Below are 24,987 nucleotides of genomic sequence, written 5' to 3'. Positions count from 1 at the left end.
ATTCTGGCCCGAACCCAACCTCCTTAAAAAATTCGTTAAATCGGTCCATAATTGCGGCCTTAAGCTTGTTTACAATTTTTAATGGACGGACACACATCTCTAAATCGCTTTATCTCGTCGAGATATGAATTTTGGCATACCAAATAAAGGGTCTAGGACGAATATTTCGTGGTGTTACATAAACTTTTGGAGAGACAATATGTAGCATGGGATAAAAATATGGTTCTCTACACAGAACCCATTATATATTAGGCAGTAGGCCCGTTATCTAGCAAACACTTTATTGCAATTTACATCAGAGGAAAGGTCAGTAGTTTTTTTCCATATGTAGGCTACTTTGCGACATATATATGTCCTCAAGGAATTAAAGTATCGACCAAAAATACAATTTTTATATGACCTAAGGATATTGCATTGAAAAATTGATATCTAGCGAAGTCCTACCTTAGGTCATAAAAAGCTCGATTAATTAAATTAATTAAATCTCACAAATAATGACCTTCGCCCCAAAAAGGCAAAAACTTAAAAATATAATTTTTATATTTTTCATACAAAAGTAATGGTCCATTTCACCCGCTAAAGAATATCAGATCATCATTCAAAATTGTAGGCATCTTTTTCGACCTATACTCTTACCCGGTGCAAAATTTCGTGACTATTGATGTATAATTGCGACTTCTAGCGAGTTTATTATTACACTACAAAGAAATAACAGAATATATTAGGCTGTAACTCTGTTATCTGATCATGCACACCAACATAATTGGCATCAATTGAAAGGTCAAGCGTTCCACTTTCAAGTATATCTCACTTGCCGGAATGTCACTTCCAGGAATTAAGATATAAGCTGTATATTAAAAATTTTCACAATTTTCACACAAAAGTTTTGGTCCATTTAACCCTCTAAATATTATCCGATCGCCATCTCAAATTGCAAGCTTCTCCTTTGTGATATACTCTTACCTTATTTAAAATTACGCGTTGATCGTACTATTATTGAGACCTACAGAGCCGCTAGAAAATTGGATAAATATTATGTTTTTGGTCCATTTCACCCGCTAAATATTTCACGATCATCACCAATAAGAATAGGGATCTATTCTGATCTGAACCCGACCTCCATACAAAATTTCATGACGATCGGTCTATAATTGCGACCTGGAGCATGTTTACAATTTATAATGGACAGACGGACGGACGGACACACATCTCAAAATCGCTTTATCTCGTCGAAATATGAAGATTGGTATACCACATTGGGGGTCTCCGACGAATATTTCGCGGTGTTACATGAATTTTTACCAAAACAAACTTATAATACCCTTTTCCACTTGTGGTATAGGGTATAAATAGATTTTTTCATATTGGACCAATATTAAAGAAGTTATGAGTATTTCTTTGCATATAGTTTTTTGCGGAATTCGTCTTTTTTAAGGCGTATCTCTGGAGCCGTCAGACAAAAAAATCTGACAATATTTTACTGATGAGCAGCATCACCACAGTAAAAATTAAATCAAAATCCTTATCATAAACCTTATTGTAAAAAAGTGTCCGATTTCACTTAGAAATCCCCATATATACATATATTTTATTAAAAGGATATAACATTTTAAAAAATAGGGTACAGGGCAAGTTCCCCACCCTCTCCTAAATTCAACAAAATGTGTAGCCTTTTTTCATCGGGGGCCATCCATGTATATAACCTGACAATTTCTGGAAAATCAGTTCAGTAGTTTTTGTAGGAAAAAATTAAATTAAAAATTGAAAAAAGTGGGCGTTGTCAATTTTTCTTTCCATAAAAACATTACACGTTTAGGATGAAAATAAGTATTTTATGGAAGTAAATTTTGGAGTTTCAAATGTCATGAGTAGATCCTAAAGTAAAAATAAAAAAACAAAAACATGGACCTATGCTGACAGTTTTTGGTGGATATGTTGTGTGACCACTGGGAACCTCAAATATCGACTTACAAATAGTTCGGTATAAAATTTGTAGCTAAAATCTTTAAAATACCGAAAATCGCAAGGTTCCTTTACATGGCGGCTCTACCAAAATATTGACCTATATTGACAGTTTTTGGTTGAGATGTTTTATGACAAAATTTTAGCAAAAATTCCCAAAATGCCGAATATCGAGAGGTACCGTTATATGGTAGTATACCAAAAAGTGGTTCGGTATAGCATATCTTCGAACAGACTGGCATGGCCAGATCGTCTTAGAATTTTATACTGATCAAGAATATTTATACTTTATATGGTGGCAAATGATTAGTTCGATGTGTTACAAACAGAAAAACAAACTTAATATACCCTCCATACTATGGTGGAGGGTATAGAAATACAGCTAATTGTCACTTCTACCTTCATTAGTGTGCCTTGGGCTATGACGAATATTAAAATTATCCACATCGGTTCATTACACCCTACACAGCACTGTGGTAAGGGGTATTATGTCTTTGTGCATTTGTTTATAACATACAAAAGGAAACGAAATAGAGTCGATTTATGCATGTCCATGTATTTTTTTCGCAACGTACAGGTCGCATTTTTGTACGATTCAGCTCAAAATTGGGGAATATAAGTTTTTTACGAGGAAGAACGCTATTGCTTTTGGTGATGATCGGTTCAGATTTGTATATAGCTCCCATATATGTTCGGCCGATTTGACGTATGTCAAATTACATCGAAATCGGTTCAGATTTGGATATACATACATATATTTTCGGCCGATTTGACGTATTTGCTGCACCAAACACGCTACATACGACCAAATTTGATGAAATTTGAAGTGTGTGACTGAATTCGGTCTAAAAATAAATGTGCCAAATTTCATCGAAATTGGTTCTAGAAATAAGTGTGCCAAATTATGTCAAAATCGAATCAGATTTAGATATAGCTCCCATATATATTTTCCGCCGATTTGACGTATTTGCTGCACCAAACACGCCATGTATGTTTGATTTCGATGAAATATCAAATGTGTGACTGAGTACGAAGTAAAAATTAATGTGCCATATAACATCGATTTGAATATAGCTCCCATATATATTTTCGCCCGATTTCACGTATTTGCTGCACCAAGCACGCTATATCTGTCCAATTTTGATGAAATTTTGTCTAGTAATAAGTGTACCATTTTATATAGAAATCAGGTCAAATTGATATATATCACCTATATATATTTTGCTGCACCAAGGGTATCATATAGTCGGCACCGCCCGACTATGATCCTTTCCTTACAGGTTTTTATTTATAAAAATTAAGTAGAGGTAGCTCATTGTTTAAAGCCCTATTTAAAGTTTAAGGCCCTATGGAGCAAAACATTTAACTTGTTGTGTAAAACTAACAAAACTTCTGGACGAGTACTAACGGTGCAAATAAAAATAAAATGTTGATTTATTTAGGGAACTGTTTTACATAACCATTGTAAAATGCGAATGGATGCCCAAAGAAGATAAGAACTTCTACAGCCTTTACTCCAGCTAGAAGCCTGCAGGTACCAATAGCATCCACTCGTCCAAGTGAAAGAGAACAATGAAAGCGACTGTATCTACACTTTCCAGCTCGATGATACCTGATTGTCCCGGAAGTAGCACGGACTCATCCGAGGATGACAATGAAGCATTAACGAGATATACCCTCAGCCTGTTTGGATTGAAACACTTTTTCACAAAAAAAAACTTATGTATTTAGGGTGGGGTTTTCAAAATGTTGGGCGTATGAACCGACAAAAATATGGATTGGATTAAAGCTCAAAATTTGCCTACGAAAAACATAATATCGCTGTAAACAGGAAAACCCAGTAGGAAAACTTTCGGTAAAAAATTCCAAAGGATCCTCAAACAGACCCTTAACCATACAAACATGTTGAACATTTGTGTGGGTGGTACCCCAAGGATTGGACCGATAGGGCCTACTTTTGAACATAAACTAAGTTTGGACACAATATTTAGAGATCCAAAGTTCGGACCAAATTGCTTGCTCCGTTTATAAGATATTGCGCTTAGCATTTAAGCCAATATTTTTGAACTTTTGTGGGGGTGGTAGCGGAAGTAGTGGGCCTATAAACACCACTTTAGAATTTCATTTAATATTCGAAGAAATATTACAATATCCAAAGTGTGGACGAACACAGTATTCGGTTTGAGCGCTTCAGCCACTATTTATGGTGGTATAGGGGTTTTTACAAGTTTCGGGCAGTTTTCTTAAGAAGTATGGACTTGTGCCTGAAAAAACGTTTTCATTCGTATTTGAGGCAGCGAATGCAAATTGCTTCAACATATATCAGAGTGATTCGAGAGCAGGTCTTAAAGTTAATTTATCCGAAATTTTGTGTGAGAGATACCCGAAGGAGTAGACAAATATAGTCCTTATTCGAACCTGATCTATATCTGGTAAATATATTAGGATGTGCAAAGTATGGATTAAATCAGTCACTCCCTCGTTAGCATAAATGCTGAGGGTATAAAAAACGTGTATCATAGTAAAAAGGGCTTTGAGCACAACATGTTGCATGCAAGAAAAATCAAAACGATTCGAGATGAGGCCCTAAACTGCACTTTACCGAAATTTTGTATGGGAGGTATCCGAAGGAGTTGCCATATATAGTTCATATTCCAACCGGATCTGTGTTTCGGGGGGAACATTACGATGAGCAAAGTATGGATGAAATCGGTTACTGCCTTCGAGAGTTATCATGCGCACCACTTTACCTGAAAAGTTTTGAACTTTTGTGGGGGAGGTTCTCGAAGAAGTGGGCCGAAATGTCCTATTTTAGAACCTGTTTTAATTTGCGCAAATTGTTACGACAACCAAATTTTGGACCGAATCGATTTTACTGTTTGAGAGTTATAGTGCGCTCCATCTACTCCACATGGTGCCATAGCCGATTTTTACAGCTTTCAGGCTATTTTCTCAGAAAGAATAGACTTGCCCCTGATGAAACTTGTACCGCCGGATGAGCGATTCGAGAGCAGGTCCTAAACTGAACTTTTCCGAAATTGTGTGTGAGTCCATATTGGAACCTCATCTGAGTCTGGTAGAAAGTTCACGATGTGCAAAGTATGGACCTAATCGGTTGCTCCCATCAAGAGTTATCGTGCGCACAAATTTTCCGAACATTTTTCAACTTTTGTGGGGGAGGTACCGGAAGGAGTGGACTGATATAACCCATCTTCGAACTTAAACTAAGTTTGGACAAAATATTACGAAAGCCAAATTTTGGAACGAATTGGTTGATCCGTTCGAGAGTAATCGTGCGCTCCAGCCAGCCAGGAAAGCAGAGGGACGGATAAGGCTAAATCAACTCCAAATTGTCTGAAACGGATTTCGTCTAAACACACATGGGGTCTGAAACCATTATTTCGATGAGCCACATTTTGCCCGTATGAAAGTGTATATACCCTCGTTAGCATAAATGCTGAGGGTATAATCATGGTGGTGTAGGGTATCATATGACCCAGTCCGACTTTGATCCTTTCTTTACTGGTTTATGTTACAAAAGAGAGTTTTTAAAGTAGATTATTGGACATGCAGACATTATCGTACGAGGGCAGTTCGGAAACTTCTTAGTCTAGCACAAAAAGCGCGGTATAAACAGAAAAAAGTTAAGTGTTTTGGAAACTTCCATCTCTGTTATGAACACATGTTAAATTTTGTTTCGATCTGGCAACTCCTTCATATGGAAACAGGTGTTCAAAAAAGACGCATCCGCAATTTTTTTACAATGGAAAAATTAGAAATGCGTGCTTTCATTAAATATTTACATAAAAAAAGTTTATCGGGACAAGAAATTCATAATGATATGGTGAATATGTTAGGTGAAAGTGCTCCTTCATATGCAACAGTAAAAAATTGGGTTGCTGAATTTAAACGTGGTCGTACAAGCATTTAAGGTGAACCACGAAGTGGACATCCACATACAGCAACAACAACAGAAATTGTAGCCAAAGTGCATGATATGGTATTAAATGATCGACGAATAAAAGTGCGTGAAATTGCTAATATCATGGGCATCTCAAATGATCGAGTCCATTTAATTTTGCATGAAGAACTACAGATGAAAAAGCTTTCTGCAAGATGGGTGCCGCATTTGTTAACAGTCGATCAAAAACGCATAAGAATGAACATTTCTCAAGCTTGTTTGGATCGTTTTAAGCGAAATAAAATGGATTTTAAGCGTCGTTTCATAACTGTTGATGAGACATGGATCCACCACTGTACTCCAGAGACAAAAGAACAATCCAAACAATGGACTGAAGCTGGAGGAAGTGCCAGTAAGAAGGCAAAAACAATTCAATCGGCTGGTAAGGTTATGGCAACGGTTTTTTGGGACTTCAAAGGTATTTTATTGATTGACTATCTGCAAAAGGGTAAAACAATAAATTCAGAGTACTATTGCAAACTTTTGGATCAATTAAATGTACAAATTCGAGAAAAACGTCCTGGCTTACAACACAAAAAAATAATTTTTCATCAAGACAACGCACCAGCGCACAAGAGTGTTTTAACAATGGCTAAAATCAACGAATTAAAGTACGAGTTGCTTGACCACCCACCTTATTCTCCTGATTTAGCTCCCAGTGATTTTTACTTGTTCCCAAATCTAAAAAAAATTCCTTGCTGCCAAGCGTTTTACCTCAAATGAAGATGCAATTACAGTTGTAAACCACTATTTTGAAGACCTTGAGGAAAACTATTTTAATCAAGGGATAGAATTGCTAGAAAAGCGTTGGACTAAGTGTATTGAAGTTTCAGGAGATTATATTGAAAAATAGAAATATTTTCGAAAAACTAACTATTCTCTTTCATTGATAGACTAAGAAGTTTCCGAACCGCCCTCGTATTGCACTATTTTCTATGTGTGTCTGTTTGTTCGAACATATCCCACAAATTTTTGATATGTGTCGATCTATTTTTCTATGATATTGCTAAAATTAATCATCCGGTCTATCTAGGATTTTCCAGGTCTACAGTCGCACTACAATGGACAAATTATTTCGTGGAACATAGACCTAGTCGTGGAAATATATAACGTAACATCTTCAATGTACAATAAGCCCTAAATTATTGATTCTGTGAAAATATGTATTGAATTAAATCCAAAATGAAAGCGGTAAAAGAACAAAATTTTATTTAAGATTCCCCCCATACCAGTTGCTGATATTACCGAGCATACCATTGCTATCGAAAACGATATGGTTTTCCAATGTTTCTCGATAGGTTTGCGGATAATTTGTTCGAGAACGACACACGAGAATGAATTGAAAACTATTCATTCGTCGCTCAGTTTGTGGCAGGAAAACCTTCAATTTCGAATATCGTCAATAATATTATTAGCGAATGAATGACGACAGTTTCTACGATAGTGGCGAAAAATAATCTTTGTGGAGTTTATTGATGTTTCTGTTATGTACCTTTTCCGTTTTTATTTCTTTGTTATGTTCGCGACTCGATATGTAACTGTTGATAAACATTGTTGTCTCGTGTTTGGCAACCTACCCATATGTTGTCTTTATCAACACTTATTGTTTATATTATACATAGCATTTATATTGAAATTATTTGAAAAAAATCAAATGGGAATTTTTTACAAACAAAATAAAATTATTTTTTGAAACAAAAAAAACTTCAAAGTAAAAAATGTTTCTCGAAACAATTTTTCTTGTGAAGAAAAAACATTCACCAAATGTTCGAAAATTATATCGTTTTCGGACTTTTGGCGAACAAAAGAACAACGTGCTTGTGTACACGCGAAAAACATTTGCCATACATTCGACAGTGATAGTCGTTTTCGAAAGTTGTGCCGAACATTCGAATACCCCCAAACCAGTTGCTGATATTATTCGAATGTTCGACTTTCGAAAATTTGGTGAATGTTTTTTCTTCACAAGATAAACTTTTTCGAGAAACATTTTTCTTTGAAATTTTTTTTTTGCAGTTACATATCGAGTCGCGGACATAACAAAGAAATAAATACGGATAAGGTACATAAAAGAAACCTCAATAAACTCCACAAAAAATGTTTTTTGCCACTATCGTAGAAACTGTCGTCATTCATTCGCTAATAATATTATTGCCGATATTCGAAATCGAAGGTTTTCCTGCCACAAACTGAGCGACGAATGAATAGTTTTCAATTCATTCTCGTGTGTCGTTCTCGAACAAATTATCCGCAAACCTATCGAGAAACATTGGAAAACGATATCGTTTTCGATAGCAATGGTATGCTGGGTTATTCAAACATGAAAATAAAAGCAAATAATATTTCAAACAAATCTTCATTATGTCCAGATTTTATGCGAAAAATATAAATCATGAATACTTTATTAGTTTCGTATTATCTCAACATACATATGTATGCCGTTTTAATTCAGCGCCAAATTCACATTAGTATAAAAGTAAAATATTTATAGAATAAAAATCATTCTGCTTTCAATTCTAAGTATAGAATAACATAACATACATATAACAAGAAGACAAAAACATGCGTGCCTTTATTGTATTGTGTTTGATAGCAGCCGCCTGTGCTCAATCGGGTTATAATTATCAAGCTGGTATTGGTAATATTGGTACTGCCTCTAATGCTGTCCCCACTTTTGAAGCTGGTTCTGTAGCAACTGGTCCATCATTTGCTCCTTCTGGAGCTGAATATGAACAATCGGGTATTGTGGGTGCTGCTTCCAATACCGCTCCTGTACAAGGTGAACTCGAAAAGGAATTCTATACCTTCACCGCTAATGATGAAGACTTCAATGATCCTGCTGCTTCCAATCAATTCGATAATGCTGTTAAACAAGCTCTACGTGTTATCTTCATCAAGGGCCCGGAAAACACTGGTTTGGAAGATGCTGCTTTGGCTTTGGCCAAACAAGCTGGTGAACAACAAACCGCCATCTATGTCCTCAACAAACAAGCTGATCTCTCCGATTTAGCCAACAAATTGAACAATGCCAATGACAACGCCAATAACAAACCTGAAGTTCATTTTGTCAAATATCGTACCCCTGAAGATGCTGCCAATGCCCAAAAAGCCATTCAAGAACAATATAACGCATTGGGTGGTACTAGCCAACAATTCAATGGTGGTGTTGCCCCTGCCTTGAATTTTGCTTCTCAAGCTCTAGTTGCTCCTGCACCAGCAGCTTCAAGTCCTGCTGCCACAAGTGCTACATACCTTCCAGCCTCTGTTCTTCGTCGTTTCCGTTTGTAAGTGAAACCCACTGATAGACTGAATCTGCATTTGTTTTAGTTGTTAAGTGTTATTCAATAAATAACAAAAATATTATATTTGTATTTTTTATGGAAGAGAACTATCACGCCTGAACTAACGTTAAATGAACTAATCATAAATGTCAATCTCGTTGAGAATTTTCGTAGCTATAACATTTTATCTAGTCCCATTTCGATAAGGCTTGCTGTTTTTAAGCAACATGGTGAAAACATATAACAGCGTTTTATATCAAGCCGCGATTTTTTAGATTTTTTTCTAATATTCAAATTGGAAGGTCATATCTTTTGCGCGCAACGATCCAAGTTAGTTACAAAGGCAGATTTGGAATGACGATTTTTTTTTCTTAATCTATATACCAAAAATCATTGATGTTATTTTGTTATTTTTGAAATGGAAAAGACAATATTAGACATTTTTACTGATATACCCACAGTCTATACAGTTGGACACTAAGCCCACCTGATTGTTATGTTTGTTGTCAAAAATATTATTATGATTTAAAATACAAAGAAACTCAAATCACATTAATGTAAAGGCCCCCACTCATTAGTCAGTCTGACTGCCAGCATTTATGGTAGTATCATGGCACAATTTCCCAGGTAGTGGTATCGTAAAATTTTGAATATGAAATGTCAAAATTTTCTTTATGTTGTTGGGGAAATTACAACAAAAATAATTTTTTTATAAAGGGATTTGACATTTCATATTCGATCAGGTGGTGTGATACCACTACATTGGTAATTCTGCCATGGGTAGTATGTGTAAATTTTTGAAATTTTGAGAATGTATGTGTGACTTTTTCAAGACTGATGAAAATCAAAATAGTTTTGATTTCAAAATGAACCCCCATCAGTCTGGGTGAATTGTGTTTATTTTCAAATTGTCAATAAATAATTTTGAAAAACAGAAAATAATGTTGGTGTTGGAACACAAAAAACGTAGAATTCATTCATTTTTGGAGGAGAAATTCAAGATTTTTAGACTTGACTGATGGTTCGTGCTACACACTTGTCAGTCACACATACAGAAAGGGTTTATCGGACTGACGGCACAGACTGATAAATGAGTGGGGCCTTTAAAATCTATTATGTTTGTTGTCAAAAATTGTTAAAAGAATTCTAAATGGCCGACATTGTGTAGGCCTTGGATATACCAACAAATTTTACAGCGAAAATTACTGATTCATAGAGAACTCGGAAAATTGAATTACGTTAAATAAGTTAGGAAGACATTTTTAAAAAAATTAAGAGTTCGCTTAAGCTCTAGTTAAACTTTCAGCGTTTCAAATTTCAAATAGTTCCGAGACGAGTTCTCAAGCTGCACATTTCCCATATTCCCAAATTGATGTGCAAAGTTTGGACCAATCAGGAATGCTATACGAAAATATCTTGCGCATTTGTCATCTTAGTCGGTGTCGTCAGGGATTATTGGAGTCTTTAGGCCATTATCTCCGCAAGGAAAACCTGCTGAAAAAATTCTAAACGGCCCGAGAAGAGCTGTTAGACTTGACCTTTTCCGAATTCTCCCATATTCGAAGCAGAATTATATCTGGAAGGAATAATTCGATGTGCCAAGTTTCGACCAAATCGGTTGCCCTCTTCGAGAGTTATCGTTCACACATTTTACAGACAAATTTTTGAACATTTGTGAGGAAAGTACCCGAAGGTGTGGTCCCATATAGGCCACCTTCGAACTTCAACTAAGTTTGGGCAAAACGAAGTACATTTGGTTCGCAGAGTTAACGCGCGCCCCACCCAGACAGATGACCGGAACTGGCTAAATCGACTCCAAATTTTCTGAAACGAACTTCTAAAACTATTGGTCTTTACAAAATAAATGGGCAATTACATATTTCGTTTGAAGTATTATAAAGCGGGAACTGTTGTTTTTCAACGCCGACAAGTAGAAAAGTATCAGTTGGCTTTGCCGACAGAAAATACCATCAGCCTATGTGAATTGAAACATTCATCTACGGAGAGATCGACACAATTGTTGAACTTTCGTGAAATATTATGAAATCCAACGTTTGAACCAATGCCCTGTTCAAGGCACACCATTTTAATGACATTTTTTAATATTGGAGGGAAGTACAGGAAGTTGTTGCCAATCTTCGAACTGAAACTAAGTTTGGACACCTTTTGGGTTTTTTTCTCAAGAAGTATGGACTTGCCCCTGAAAAAAACTTTTATTGTCGTAATTGGGGTAGCGAATGCAAGTTGCTTCAACAAAAATCGAAGTGATTCGGGAGCAGGTCTTAAAGTGAATTAATCCAACATTTTCTGTGGGAGGTACCCGAAGGTGTGGAAAAAAATATAGTCCGTATTCGAACCTGATCTATATCTTTTAGATATATAAGGATGTGTACCAAATCGGTCCTTTCAAGAGTTATCGCCCGCACATTTTTTCCGAACACTTTGGAACTTTTGTGGGGAAGGTACCTGAAGGAGTGGACCGATATGGTTTATCTTCGAACTTAAATTAAGTTTGCACAAAATATTACGAAGGCCACATTTGGACCGAATCGTCAGATCCGTTCGAGAGCTATCTTGCGCTCCAACCAGTAAACACGGTGTCATAGGGTTTATTTGCAACTTTCAGGCTATTTTCTCAGGAAGTATGGACTTGCCCCAGATGAAACTTGTACCGTCGTATGGGGGGCAGTGAATACAAGTTGTTACAACAACAATTGAAGCGATTCGAGAGTAGGTCCTAAACTGAACTTTTCAGAAATTTTGTGTGGGAGGTACGCGAAGGAGTGGACCGACTGAGTACATATTGGAACATCATCTAAGTTTGGTAGAAATTTCACGATGTACAAAGTATGGACCAAATCAGTTACGTTCTTCAAGAGTTATCGTGCGCACAAATTTTCCGAACATTTTCGAACTTTTGTGGGGGAGGTACTGGAAGGAGTGGACCGATATAACCCATCTTCGAACTTAAACTAAGTTTGGACAAAATATTACGAAAGCCAAATTTTGGACCGAACCGGTTGATCCGTTCGAGAGTTATCGTGCGCTCCAGCCAGCCAGACAGACAGACGGACGGGCATGGCTAAATCAACTCCAAATTGTCTGAATCACATTTCGTCCAAACATACTTATTTCGATGAGGCACATTTTGCCCGTATGAAAGTGTATATGAGGAAAAGTCAAAATTTTTTAGTTTCCATGAAGCCAAGGTTTGCACTATTATAATACGCGAACTATTGTAGTTTACCAGTAACTATGACTATTGCTGGATTAATTTAGATGTTTTTGTACAAAGCTCAAAAATTTAGCAAAAAAAATTAATTTACGTGGTAGTTACGACCGCGTAAAGGAAAAAACATAGGTAAAAACACGTTGAAGCTAAACAGGTTTTTAACATTGCTATACGATTTCTGATTAAACCATTCAAATGACGGACATCTGTCCAAAGTAAAAGTAGGAGAATACAAAATGAAGATTACACTTCTAATGTATCACTTTCCAAAATTTCCACTGCATCCACCTTTTATGGATGCTGACATTTTGAAGCCGGATTTCAGGTGTTATTTGTATTTTTTATGTAACTGGGACGCGCATTCGGATATTTCGAAAAACCAATTATAGGATTAAAGAACTCGCGATTTCGCATAATCTGATATGTATATTGAGTATGTAGCCCACACAGCAGCAGAGTAATCTACTGCCAAAGGCCAAAATTTAGTGCGATATTTTTTCTAAAAACCCTATTTTTTGGGTACAGTATTTACATTATCGTTTTGAGAGTGCTGGTACCCCGCGATATTTTAGTTTTTCGACGATCCGGATCATATGAATCACAGATCGTAAAAATCCAACTACTAGAACGGCGGAAATGGCTACTGCAAAAATTGAAAAATTTGCGAAAAATGTTTTTCAAAATATCGCTGACTAATTCGCGTTTTATGTGGATCGTTTCCATTTCAATGAAGAAAGTGAATCATCACTCGCGTTTGTGCGAAAACAGCGGTTTGAAAAATTTAGTGGCATGGGAGCTGTATCCGATTTATCCAAAAAATACTGTGTGATGCTACATCCACGGCTCTTGATGGATTTTATTGAAATATGTTCAGATCGATGTATTTTTTCACGGTTGATAGTGAAATCGGATGCGCATAAAAAGTGTATGCACTTTGTGCAAATTATAAGCGTTATACAGTTTGTTGCACACTAAACTGCAGACGATGCTACATCTTAGCGGCCAAAGTAAATCCTAGCAAATGTGTACAAATTAAAAGAGAAGAATTCGCTGCGTTGGTAAACCGCATGCGCATCAAGTGGTTTTGAGGATTTCGCGCATTTACACGCATTTCAAAATGAACATTACCCGATACAGTTTTATTTCAAGAGCATACCCTATTAAAAGGAACCCAACATTTATTTAAACGATACCCATATCTTCCGCTAGATGTTAGTGTGTATTCGAGAAGTGATTAGAATAAAAAATTAGATTTTTTGCGTGAAATTAAACTAAAATAGAAGAATAACTTCGATCTATTTTTCCAACATTTTTTTCAACTAACTCACAAAATAAATTTTAATAAATATTTTCTCTTACAAAAATTTTATAAATTTCCTCAATATATTTTTGTTTTTGCTATAATATGAAAACCACTAAACGGATTTGTATAGTTTTGGTTTCATTTGAATCTTCGCGATGTATAGATTACGTACATATTTTTTATATATTTTTCAGATGCATAAACAGGTTGAATTTTATTAAAACAAGTTGCAAAGTACCAATTTTTTAAACTCTTTCTCAATTTCCGCGAAAACTTAAAACTTTTTCACTAATGTTATGGGGCCTCAGTAATCATATATTACGTAGGGAGCCCCTCATTAAGAGAGTTTCTCAATATAATGATTAGAGTCTTTTAAAGATTTTTTTCTTTTTATCAGAATTGAAACCGCCATAACTTTTGCGCGCATTAACCAAAATTAGTATCTCGAACAGATTTAAGAATGGGATTTTTTCCCCCAATCTATGTACCAAAAATCTTTCATGTAGCTTAAAAAAAAATTTTTAATTTTTTTTTTATGGAAAACTAAAAAATTTTGTCTTTTCTTCATATACCCTTGTTAGCATAAATGCTGAGGGTATAAAAACACATTTAGATAAAATGAACTGTTTCAGCCCAATTCACCGAGGGCTTATTTAAATAATTATTTGCGCGGAAACTGTGGCCACTTTAAGGTTAAAAAATAAGAAAAAATATGTTGAAGCAAACACGCTTTTGTTTGTTACTGTCCAATTATTGGCTTAAGAACGCAATGATGAGCTTATTAATCAAAGAGAAAGTTAAAGAATACACTTCAGACATTAAGTTGCGGAATATTTAAATTTTTGGAATTTTCACTGTAACTGCGTCAAAAGGATGCTGACAATTTGAAGCAAAAAAAACAGGTGGTTTTTGAAATTTTGCAGTAATCCGGACACGCAACTAGATTTGTCCTAAAGCTTATTATGTTACTGTAGTATTCGCGATTTCGAATTTTTAATGTATAAATCGAGCGTGTAGTCTTCATAGGATAGCAGCACTCTGCGCTCAGAGCCAACATTTTTGTGCGAAAAATTTTCTAAAAGCCCGTTTTTTTGGTTCAAAATTTACAACTGTAATTCAATTGCAGGGAAACCCGCGTAAAATAATTTTTTTTTGCGTTCTGGCGCGTCCCAATAGGTCAACTAGATCGGCGGATATGACACCACTCAAATTTCGAAAATTTGCCAAAAACGTTTTTGAAAACATCGCGTATTAAAGCGCGTTTTGTATGTGTCAGACCAGAATAGACACCTATGTATGTTATTGGCGGTGATCGTGAAACATTTAGAGGGTAAAATTTACCAAAAACAACATTTCTAACCGATTCTTACAAGAAGTTTTCAATAGGAAATGATGATCAGATAAGATTAAGAGGGTTAAATAGACCAAAACTTTTGTATGAAAATTGTGAAAAATTTTATGTACAGTTTATATCTTTAATCCTGGAAGACACATTCCGGGCAAGTAAGCTATGTTTGGAATAGGAACTCTTGACCTTTCTATTGATGACAATTGTCTTGGTGTACATGATTACAAGACAGAGTTACGCGCTAAACGTCGCAATTATAGCTCAATAGTCACGAAAGTTTGCACTCGGTAAGAGTTTAAGTCGAAGAAGATGCTTGCAATTTTGGATAATGATTTGATATTATTTAGCGCGTGAAATTGACCATTACTTTGGTACAGGGACGTACGCAGGGGGGGGGGGGGCACGGGGGGCCCGGGCCCCCCCCGAAATGGTTTGGTCCGACAAAATTTTTTGAGCTACTTTAAAAAATTATTACGATTTTTTCTCTAGAAATTTTTTTTTTTTTTTGAAATTTCAGATGAAAACTGATATTGTTCTGAAGGTTCTGTACTGAAAATGTACTTTATCAACAAGCTGTCTGAAGAAATATTTAAAATTTTTTGTTTGAATACGCTCTTTGAGAGAAACTTCTAGTAAAACTGAATTCCTTCCTTATGCCATGCCTGTGTTTTGGAATTCGTATTCAAAAGGATTACAAATTCATTATCGTGCGGATTAGAAGTACATAAAATGAAGTGTCTATTGGACAATATGTACGACATATCAAGGGTTTTACGTGGTGAACACACATAAGATCTGCTATAAATAGCATGCACATCTGAATTTATTCTATCAGCATTTGTAGCTTAAATTAATGTAGCTTAAATTAAACGAAATTAATGCTCAAACTTTGGTTATTTGGTATTGTATTAAAATCTGATGTTATTTGTATTGTATATCACGGTGCTCTTGAAACAACTTTAAACGAATGAAGTTTACACCTGGGTTCATAGATGACTAAAATAAAAAAAACGTATTTTTAGGGTATTTCAGGTTTTGACCGTCTTGCAGGAAAACCATAAGCCCTATCCAAACGGAACTAAAAAATATTTTAGCAGTGAAAACTGTTTTTGAGATATAGAAATTCAAATTGGGCAATTCACTGACTGTATTGTCTCCTTATAAAACAATGTCATGACTGCAATTTCCCAAACCATTATAACTCTCGAACAGATCTACAGATTTTGTCCAAAATTTGGATCTCGCAATATTTTGGACACTTCCCGTGCCAGACTTCAAAATATTTCTCTAAAATCTTGAGGAAAGTCCAATTCGATTTTTTCGAGACCTACAGTAGGTTCGAATATAGATCGATTCACTTGAGGTCTTGTTTACAGCGATATTGTATTTTTCGTGGGTGAGTCAATGGTTATAACAGGATTGGTCCAAAAGCTCTAAATCTTACGCCGACCAACTAGTTTGACTTCCAAAATTAGCTCCACTTCCAAAATGGACTATATCAGTCTATCCTTTCAGGTATCGTCTGTACAAAAGTGCAAAACTTTTGCGCTTTCATCGAAGTCACATTTTTGATCATACCCAGGAAAATGTTTGTAGCCAAAGAAGTAGTTGAATCATGAGTGCAAGTGATTTCGGACTACATCTTTTTACGTGAAAGAAGTCTTGATTTTTACAAGGGCATGGTGCAGAGAGGATACTGTCTAATTTGCTTCTTAAGCACACATTTTGCATTAGTTCTTTGTAGTGGATATATATACATTTCAGGGAATGTATTTTGAATTGATTTTTCGATTAATTTAAAAATTGTTTCGCAATCATGCATTTTGAGGATATGGGAGAAGTTAAAATCTATTAAGCGCGGATTTTTCATTGATTTGAGACCTTAGGGCCATTTGGAAAAGAGTATTTAAAAGAGTTGTGGTAACTTCTAATTAATATTTATGGCCTCTTTCTCCAATTTCTTTCAAATTACTAACAAACTCATGTTTTTGTAGAACATTTTTGTTTGAAAAAACAGTTGTTTGATAATAGTTCGATAGTCTTAATGAAATTGAAATATAATGAATATAAAACAATAGAATATCTCAAATAAATCATTTTAAAAAGCGACTGAGTGCAAATAAAAATCGAATGATTTTATTCTAGAAAGTTAGCTTTTATTACTTAAAAATATACAAAAACATCTTAAAACGCTTCTTGCATAGATTCATGCAAAATAGGTCATAAACATCTAAAATTGATTGCATCCTAGCTGCACCATGCCCTTGTAAAAATCATGACTTCTTTCACTTAAAAAGACATAGTTACTTGCACTCATGATTTAACTATTTTGGCTACAAACAAATATACAGTCTGATATTTCTTGCACCTATGATTATCTTTTTGGATACAAACATTTTGCTGAATAATTAAAATACCATGAAATAAATTGATTCGTGTGTTCTTGAAAATTTTCTTTGCAAAAAGTTATTATAAATCTAAACATTGCTAAAATGTGAAAATTTTATGAAATGGATTCAAATCGGTCATTGTCAAAATGTGAAGAACGGAATGCATTTTTCATGACTCTGCGTAGACTGCTTCTAAAAAAGCTACTCAATCTTTACTTCACATAGAACAACTTCAAATAAATTTTGCTGGGTAACGCCAATAATCGAGAAGTTGTACACCCCAAATATTTCGAAGAAATGTCGGAAAATTTATACGTCCAAAAATGGAGACAAAATTCGGAAACTTCCTGGCTTTACAATTTACAGAACAAAAATTGGCTATGTAGTCCGTATTCTATATGCCTATATATGTAGGCAAACCCGACTGCTAATTTTCATAACTTTGCCTCCGCTGTCCGACAGAAGTTATTGGTTGTTGGAAACCATTGATGTATCAAACGGAGTTTTTCGACTGAACCTATTTTTTTTCAGGATATAGCTTAGTTGGCTTTCATTGACTCTATCACTTCTGGTAAAATACATAGTAAAGCTTTGGTGTTTTTTTGCAAGTAACGAATATTATTTTCTTACAATAATGCAAAACTTTTTTAATGGCACGGAAATTAGTAGTGTGCACTTTAAAGAAGAAACGGCGTTATGTTCAGGTCAAACTGTTTATATCCTCTAAACACAGTATATATCTATTCGACATATTCGCACTTTTTGCTTGGAAGTTTCCAAAATCCATATTAGTGACGATATTTTTAAAACGTATGCTAATAGCCACAACAACACAACACATGGTCGTATGTCAAACTGTCCTGAGTATGCTTAGGCTAAACACTTAAAAACTTTCCAAAAAAATGTCAAATGACTTTTGGCGACACTGCGTGTTGCCTAGACCAGAAGGTTTTTAGTGCCCCTCGTGCATAAAATCATCAAAAAACCCTTTAAAATAGCTTTACGTAACGATACATAACATTTTTAGTTTTCATGATTTTTGGACAAGTTGGGCCCTCCCCGAAATGAAATCCTGCGTACGTCCCTGCTTTGGTATGAAAAATATCAAAATTGTATGTTTGAACTACTGACCTGTCCCCTGATGTAAAATGCAAATAATGTGTCTGCAACATAACGGGCCTACTGGGTTTTGTGTAGAGAACCATATATTCCTCCCATGCTACAAATTTGCAATAATAGTCTGATCGGCGCGAACTATTAATCCTTTGGGGCACACCGTTTGAGATATTTATAAATACAAAGTGGGTGTCGGTAGATTAATTTCAGAAGAATAAAAAAATAGAAATTACTTTTAAATAAATAGCTAGATTGGCGAAGTTATGCTTGTTTAAGTATAAGTAGTCGAGTACAAATTTGGAAATGAAATATTTTAGGGATTTTATAAAATGCCGTTAAATGTCAAAAGAATTGAATAATTGCAGCCAACATTTTTTGAAAAATCTTCTTGAGATGTTGATCTAACAAAATAAAAAAACACACATACAATTTACAGTTCCAATTAGTAGTTACAAATTTTTGAAATTTGGAAGTTGCCCGTGGGCAACGTTGGGCCATTGTGGTAATAAATTGGTTACATTAGTGGGAGTCGAAAATGCTGGTTAGTGGTATTTAATGAAATACAAAGGGTAATTGGGACATTCGGGGTTGTGAAAAATGTTGTATTTATATTGTTATTCGAAGATTGGACTTGAATCAAGAGGAGATTGACACAGTTTTTGGTGAATGTACATATTACATGTTAGGAATTTGTATGATATCAAGCGAATATCTGTTCAAATATCGATGATGAAAATTTTATGTATTGGGTGAAGGTCAATATTATCAGGTTTAGAGTCTGCATACAAAATAGAAAATATTTTTCAAACGCTTCTACTCTGAAAAATCTCAATATGAGCATTTCAGGTTATATGAACACTACCATATACATACGTAAAAATTGGCTAATCTGTGATAAATATAGACCAATTTTCCACAAATTTTCTTCTACAATTAAACAAACTCAACAGATTATGTTTTTTCACATCATGAATAATTAAAAATATAACATAATAAAAAGACTTAAGAAACAAACTTTGTTTATTTTTATAACCGCTAGGGCCCGATGTTGTCCACAGGCAACATTTGGTACCTCCCTAACCGCAAGGAATTGATAAGAATTTTTTGCATAAAGGACTTATTTTTGCGACTACTATAAATATAAGTAAATAAATATGAAACATATTTTTATCCCTACGGAAAAAATTCGGGGTTCAAAGGGTTAAGTAAGGTTTGGGTTTACGACGAAGAAGAAGCTTGCAATTTAACATGATGATCAGATAATATTTACCGGGTTAAATGAACCAAACGACAAGGTATTTGGAAGACGATCTTTTAAACCTTCTATTAATGTCAATTATGTTGATGTCCACGGTCAGATAACAGAGTTACACCCTATTATATACAAGGATCCCACAGTTTTAATTGTGTGCAGTGTAATTACATTCACGCTAAATGTCGCAGTTATAGTTCAATACCTACAAATTTATGCACGAGTTAAGAGTTTCGGTCAAGGAAGATGCCAAAAATTTTGGATAACGATCGGATACTATTTAGCGGGTAAAATTAACCAAAACTTTAATGGGAAAGATATAAAAATTTAATTTTCGCTCCACATTTTAATTTCTGGGGAACATATTCAGACAAATTACGAAAACGAAACTAGAAAATCAACTCGTGACCTCTCTCCTTATGCAAATTATATCAATGTAGCGGCTAGATAACGGAAGCACTGTCTAACATATAAATGGAGTTCTTTATTGTTTTGGTTTGCTTGTAACGACCTACATTTAGTTGCTATGCTACAAAATGTCGAGCGAAATTCCCACAATTTGAATTGATGCAAATTGCAATGATATACTAGTATTCAAATTTTTATGCTACCTTTGATCAAAGGTAATGTAATATTTAAAAAAATTGTCGTGTTTTCATTGGATGATTGGATAAAAATCAGCAAAAACTGTCTTTTGATATTTCTCTCATTGTACAAATGTTAATTTTTGAAAAAAAAACATGTATGTATATATAGCCAAAAATAAAACCGCACGTTTTCAGTAATAACGGTGTATATATGTGCTGTATCTCTGGTATGTTATCGTGTATATAAACTTATGTATGTATGACCAGACGGCAAAAATATGTCGCAATCATATCAAATTAATTCAATGGAAAACTAGTACCCCGAGGAAGTGGTGTAGGGTATCACATGGTCGGCCCCGTCCGACTATAGCCCTCTCTTACTTGCTTTTTTCCTCATATTTTCTTCGCAGTTTTGCAAATCACATGAATATTATAGCTCCGACCTTCATGCCATAGGCTTCATTTTATATCTCAAATTGTCTGAATGTTGTTGTCATTTTTTTGCAAATTTTTTTCTAAGCACGTACAATTGTGTACCGTTATATGGGGTCAATATCAAAACGTAGACCTATGTCCACAATTTTTGGTGGAGAATGTTTGTGTCCCATGGGAACCCCAAATACCAAATTAAATTGGCCGGAGAATGTAGCTTTAAACCCCAAAATACTGAAAATCGGGAGGTACCTTAAAAGGGGCCTATACCCAAACGTGGATCTATGTCCACAATTTTTGGTGGAAAGGTTTAGTGATCGCTGGAAGCCCTAAGTACCAAATTACAACTTGTTTGGAAGAAAAGGGTGGCTTTAAGTCGTATACCCTAGACCAGGGACGCGCTTCTTTGCTTCTTTGTATAGTGAGGGCGCCCACTGAGTTCTTTTTGCATTTGCTTCTCCCTCTCACGTACAGTGTACGTGTACATAAACAAACGATGAATATCATGTGCTTGTTGTTTTTTTCACCCATGCATACACACATGATTTAGTATTGATGGAAATATTATGGGCGACACTGCCCTAGACAGACGGCAACGTTAATTTGCATTAATATGTGCATTTAATTTTAACCTGGCAGACGACAGTTACGGCATTTACGAAACAGCTGTTTGCTGGTAAACAACTGTTTTGTTGTTGTTTGCAATGCAAATAGTGTCATGAATATGCTCTCTCTCCTACATGAATATGGGCTCTCTTTTACAGCATTGCCATATTGAAATACCTAAATTCAGTTTAAAGTCCCTTTGATTTTGTGCATTAAGGATGGGGATAATACACGAATTAATTTGAATGCGTAGAGTATTAAAATACCGAATATCAGGAGGTACCGTTATATGGGGGCTATATAAAAATATTAGTCGATGTTGTTTCATATTTAGTGCATTATTACCCACTGACACAGACTGAGTTTGTTCAAAAATTTCAGAAAGATATCTCCATTCGTTTCCAAGTTACTAATTTCGCGCCGCTAGATCAGTGATTTCGACCACTGTGGGGTGGAACTAAATAAAGTATGTAATAAAGTATGGTCAATTGAGTCGTTTTTGTTCTCAAATAACATAATATTCTCTTGATTTATAAATGTAAACATGACGCTATCGAAGTAGCGGGCACTGTCTAGTATATTCATAAATATGCAAATGTACATAATAAAGAGCATCTAATATTTCAAACTAAATATGTATACCAATCGCAAATTATATCCGATATTAATGCAAGAATTACTAATCATGAATATTTTATTACTTGCGAAAGACAAATTTTTAACAGTTATCGCTTCAAAAATTCAGTAACAAATTCACTGCATTAGTATAAAAGTAAAATGTTTATAGAATAAAAATCATTCTACTTTCAATTTATATTATAGAATAACATAGCATAACATAAAAAGAGTAAAAGAAAATGCGTGCTTTTATTGTATTGTGTTTGGTAGCAGCCGCCTGTGCTCAATCGGGTTATAATTATCAGGCTGGTAATGGAAATATTGGTTCTGCCTCTAATGCTTTCCCCACTTTTGAAGCTGGTTCTATAGCAACTGGTCCCTCATTTGCTCCTTCTGGAGCCGAATATGAGCAATCGGGTATTGTGGGTGCTGCTTCCAATACTGCTCCTGTACAAGGTGAACTCGAAAAGGAATTCTATACCTTCACCGCTAATGATGAAGACTTCAATGATCCTGCTGCCTCCAACCAATTTGATAATGCTGTAAAACAAGCTCTGCGTGTTATCTTCATTAAGGGGCCCGAATCCAGTGGTTTGGAAGATGCTGCTTTGGCTTTGGCCAAACAAGCTGGTGAAGAACAAACCGCCATCTATGTCCTCAACAAACAAGCTGATCTCTCTGATTTAGCCAACAAATTGAACAATGCCAATGACAACGTTAATAACAAACCTGAAGTTCATTTTGTCAAATATCGTACCCCTGAAGATGCTGCCAATGCCCAAAAAGCCATTCAAGAACAATATAACGCATTGGGTGGTACTAGCCAACAATTCAATGGTGGTGTTGCCCCTGCCTTGAATTTTGCCTCTCAAGCTCCAGTTGCTCCTGCACCGGCTGCTTCAAGTCCTGCTGCCACAAGTGCTACATACCTTCCAGCCTCTGTTCTTCGTCGTTTCCGTTTTTAAGTGGAACCCTCTGCATTTGTTTTAGTTGTTACATGTTATTCAATAAATAAAAAAATAATTTTTTTTAAAAAAGTATGTTTGTAGTTTTTTTTTTTTTGTGGGAGAAAAGTTTGATGGTGAGCTTAAACTAACTTTAAATCAACTAGTCATAAATGTCCATATTGAGGCCACATCCTTCAAAATACCGAAATTGGGGAGGTACCATTCTATGGGAGCTATTTCAAAACGTGGACCGATATAGACCACCAAACATCCTAGGAGCAATAGTAAGCTCGAATCGATCTAGGAAGAAAAAAAATTGTCAAGTAAAGCAGCATACGAGACCAAGAACGAAAAACAACAGATTTCTAACAAAAATTGTGTGAATTACCATGAAAAATTGTAAGAATACATTTTTTCTATTACTCAAACAATTTCCCAGCCATATTTCATAAAAATGTTGACCTAAACCTACATACGTCGGCTTTTCTTCAGGTTCGATTGCTGTTATTTGACAAGTTTTTATTCTTCCTAGGTCGAATCGAGCTCACTAACGTTTGTTTGCATCACATTTTCGATACGGGAAGATCACTGTGAATGTTGTTTTGAGATGCAAAAATAGTTTAACGCGATTAAATGCGAATAATGAGCGATTCAAATCTGGTAACTGATTTTTAATACAGTTGCAGTTGACCAATCCAACTGAAACTTTGCACAGTTTTCAGATTTAGATGACAATACATGAATATGGAATCAACACCAATATTGGTCCATTTTATAGTGCTTAACGTTGTTTTATTTAAATTGCATTTCAAATCTGGTAACTCAATTTTGACACATTCGCAGTTGACCAATCGGACTAAAACTTTGCACACTTTTCAGATTTGGATGACAATACATGAATATGAAATCAAAACCAATATTGGTCCATTTTTACCATTTTTACAGTGTTTTATTTAAATTGCATTTCAAATCTGGTAACTCAATTTTGTCACATTTGCAGTTGACCAATCGGACAAAAACTTTGCACACTTTTCAGATTTGGATGACAATACATGAATAAGAAATTAAAACAAAGATTGGTCCATTTTACAGTGTTTTAACGCCGTTTTATTTAACTTGCATTTCAACTGTTGTAATTCATTTTCCACGCAGTTGCAGTTGACCAATCGAACTGAAATTTTGCACACTTTTCAGATTTGGATGACAATACATGAATATATGCCCAATTTTTCCTACAGCCCCCATATAGCGGTACCACCCGATTTCAGGTATTTTGGGGATTTTATCTTCATTGTTGCCCGAATTAGCTGTCATTTGGCATTTCCAATGATACAGACATTTCCCCACAAAAATTGTGAACATAGGTCCAGGTTTTGGTATAGCCCCCTTATAGCGGTACCACCCGATTTCAAGTATTATGAGGATTTTATCTTCATTTTGAGGCCGAATTGGCTGTAACTTGGCATTTGGAGTCACCAATGGTAAAGTTTTTATCTAAATTTTCTGGCTAAGTTGACTATAATTTAGTTCTCAGTGGTCAAAAAATTGTATTTACTAAAAGGTTAAAAATAAAATATAATTTAAAAAAATTAAGTTTCAGTGTTTTATTTAGAAATGCATTTAAAATTAGGAAATAATTTGTCGCTTTGCGTCAATAAATATATTCTTTCTCATGATGGAATCTCTCAAATAAAACGCTTTCATTTAAATTATAAATGGTGGTAAATTAAACGGCAAGCGTTTTATTTGAGAGATTCTATCATGAGAAAGAATATATTTATTGGGGCTAAGCGACAAACACTTGTGGTAAGGGGTATTATTTCTTTGTGCATTAGTTTGTAACATGCAAAAGGAAACGAGATAGATCCATAGTTCCTTTTAGGAATATACATAGAATCAATTTCTGGGTCGATTTACGCATGTCCGTCTGTCCAGCTGTCCGTCTGTCCATG

General features: G+C 35.1%; 2 protein-coding genes across 2 annotated transcripts; both read left to right on the top strand.

Annotated features, from left to right (window-relative positions):
• The first annotated feature begins 8,485 nt into the window (after positions 1-8,485).
• Positions 8,486-9,211, top strand: LOC141391010 (uncharacterized). The gene is made up of 2 exons (XM_073963927.1): positions 8,486-8,663; positions 8,703-9,211. The coding sequence occupies exons 1-2, from the start codon at positions 8,486-8,488 to the stop codon at positions 9,209-9,211; spliced, it is 687 nt and encodes a 228-aa protein (XP_073820028.1).
• A 13,116-nt stretch (positions 9,212-22,327) lies between these two features.
• Positions 22,328-23,053, top strand: LOC141390085 (uncharacterized). Its single transcript, XM_073962570.1, has 2 exons — positions 22,328-22,397; positions 22,488-23,053. Exons 1-2 carry the CDS (start codon positions 22,328-22,330, stop codon positions 23,051-23,053), a joined length of 636 nt encoding a protein of 211 aa, XP_073818671.1.
• Positions 23,054-24,987: the final 1,934 nt, after the last annotated feature.

The sequence above is a fragment of the Musca autumnalis genome, unplaced genomic scaffold (genome assembly GCF_047663935.1).
Source record: "Musca autumnalis isolate F117 unplaced genomic scaffold, ASM4766393v1 scaffold_1, whole genome shotgun sequence".
NCBI lineage: Eukaryota > Metazoa > Arthropoda > Insecta > Diptera > Muscidae > Musca > Musca autumnalis.
Note: the sequence above shows the minus strand (reverse complement) of the source record. Positions and strands in the feature narration are given on the sequence as shown.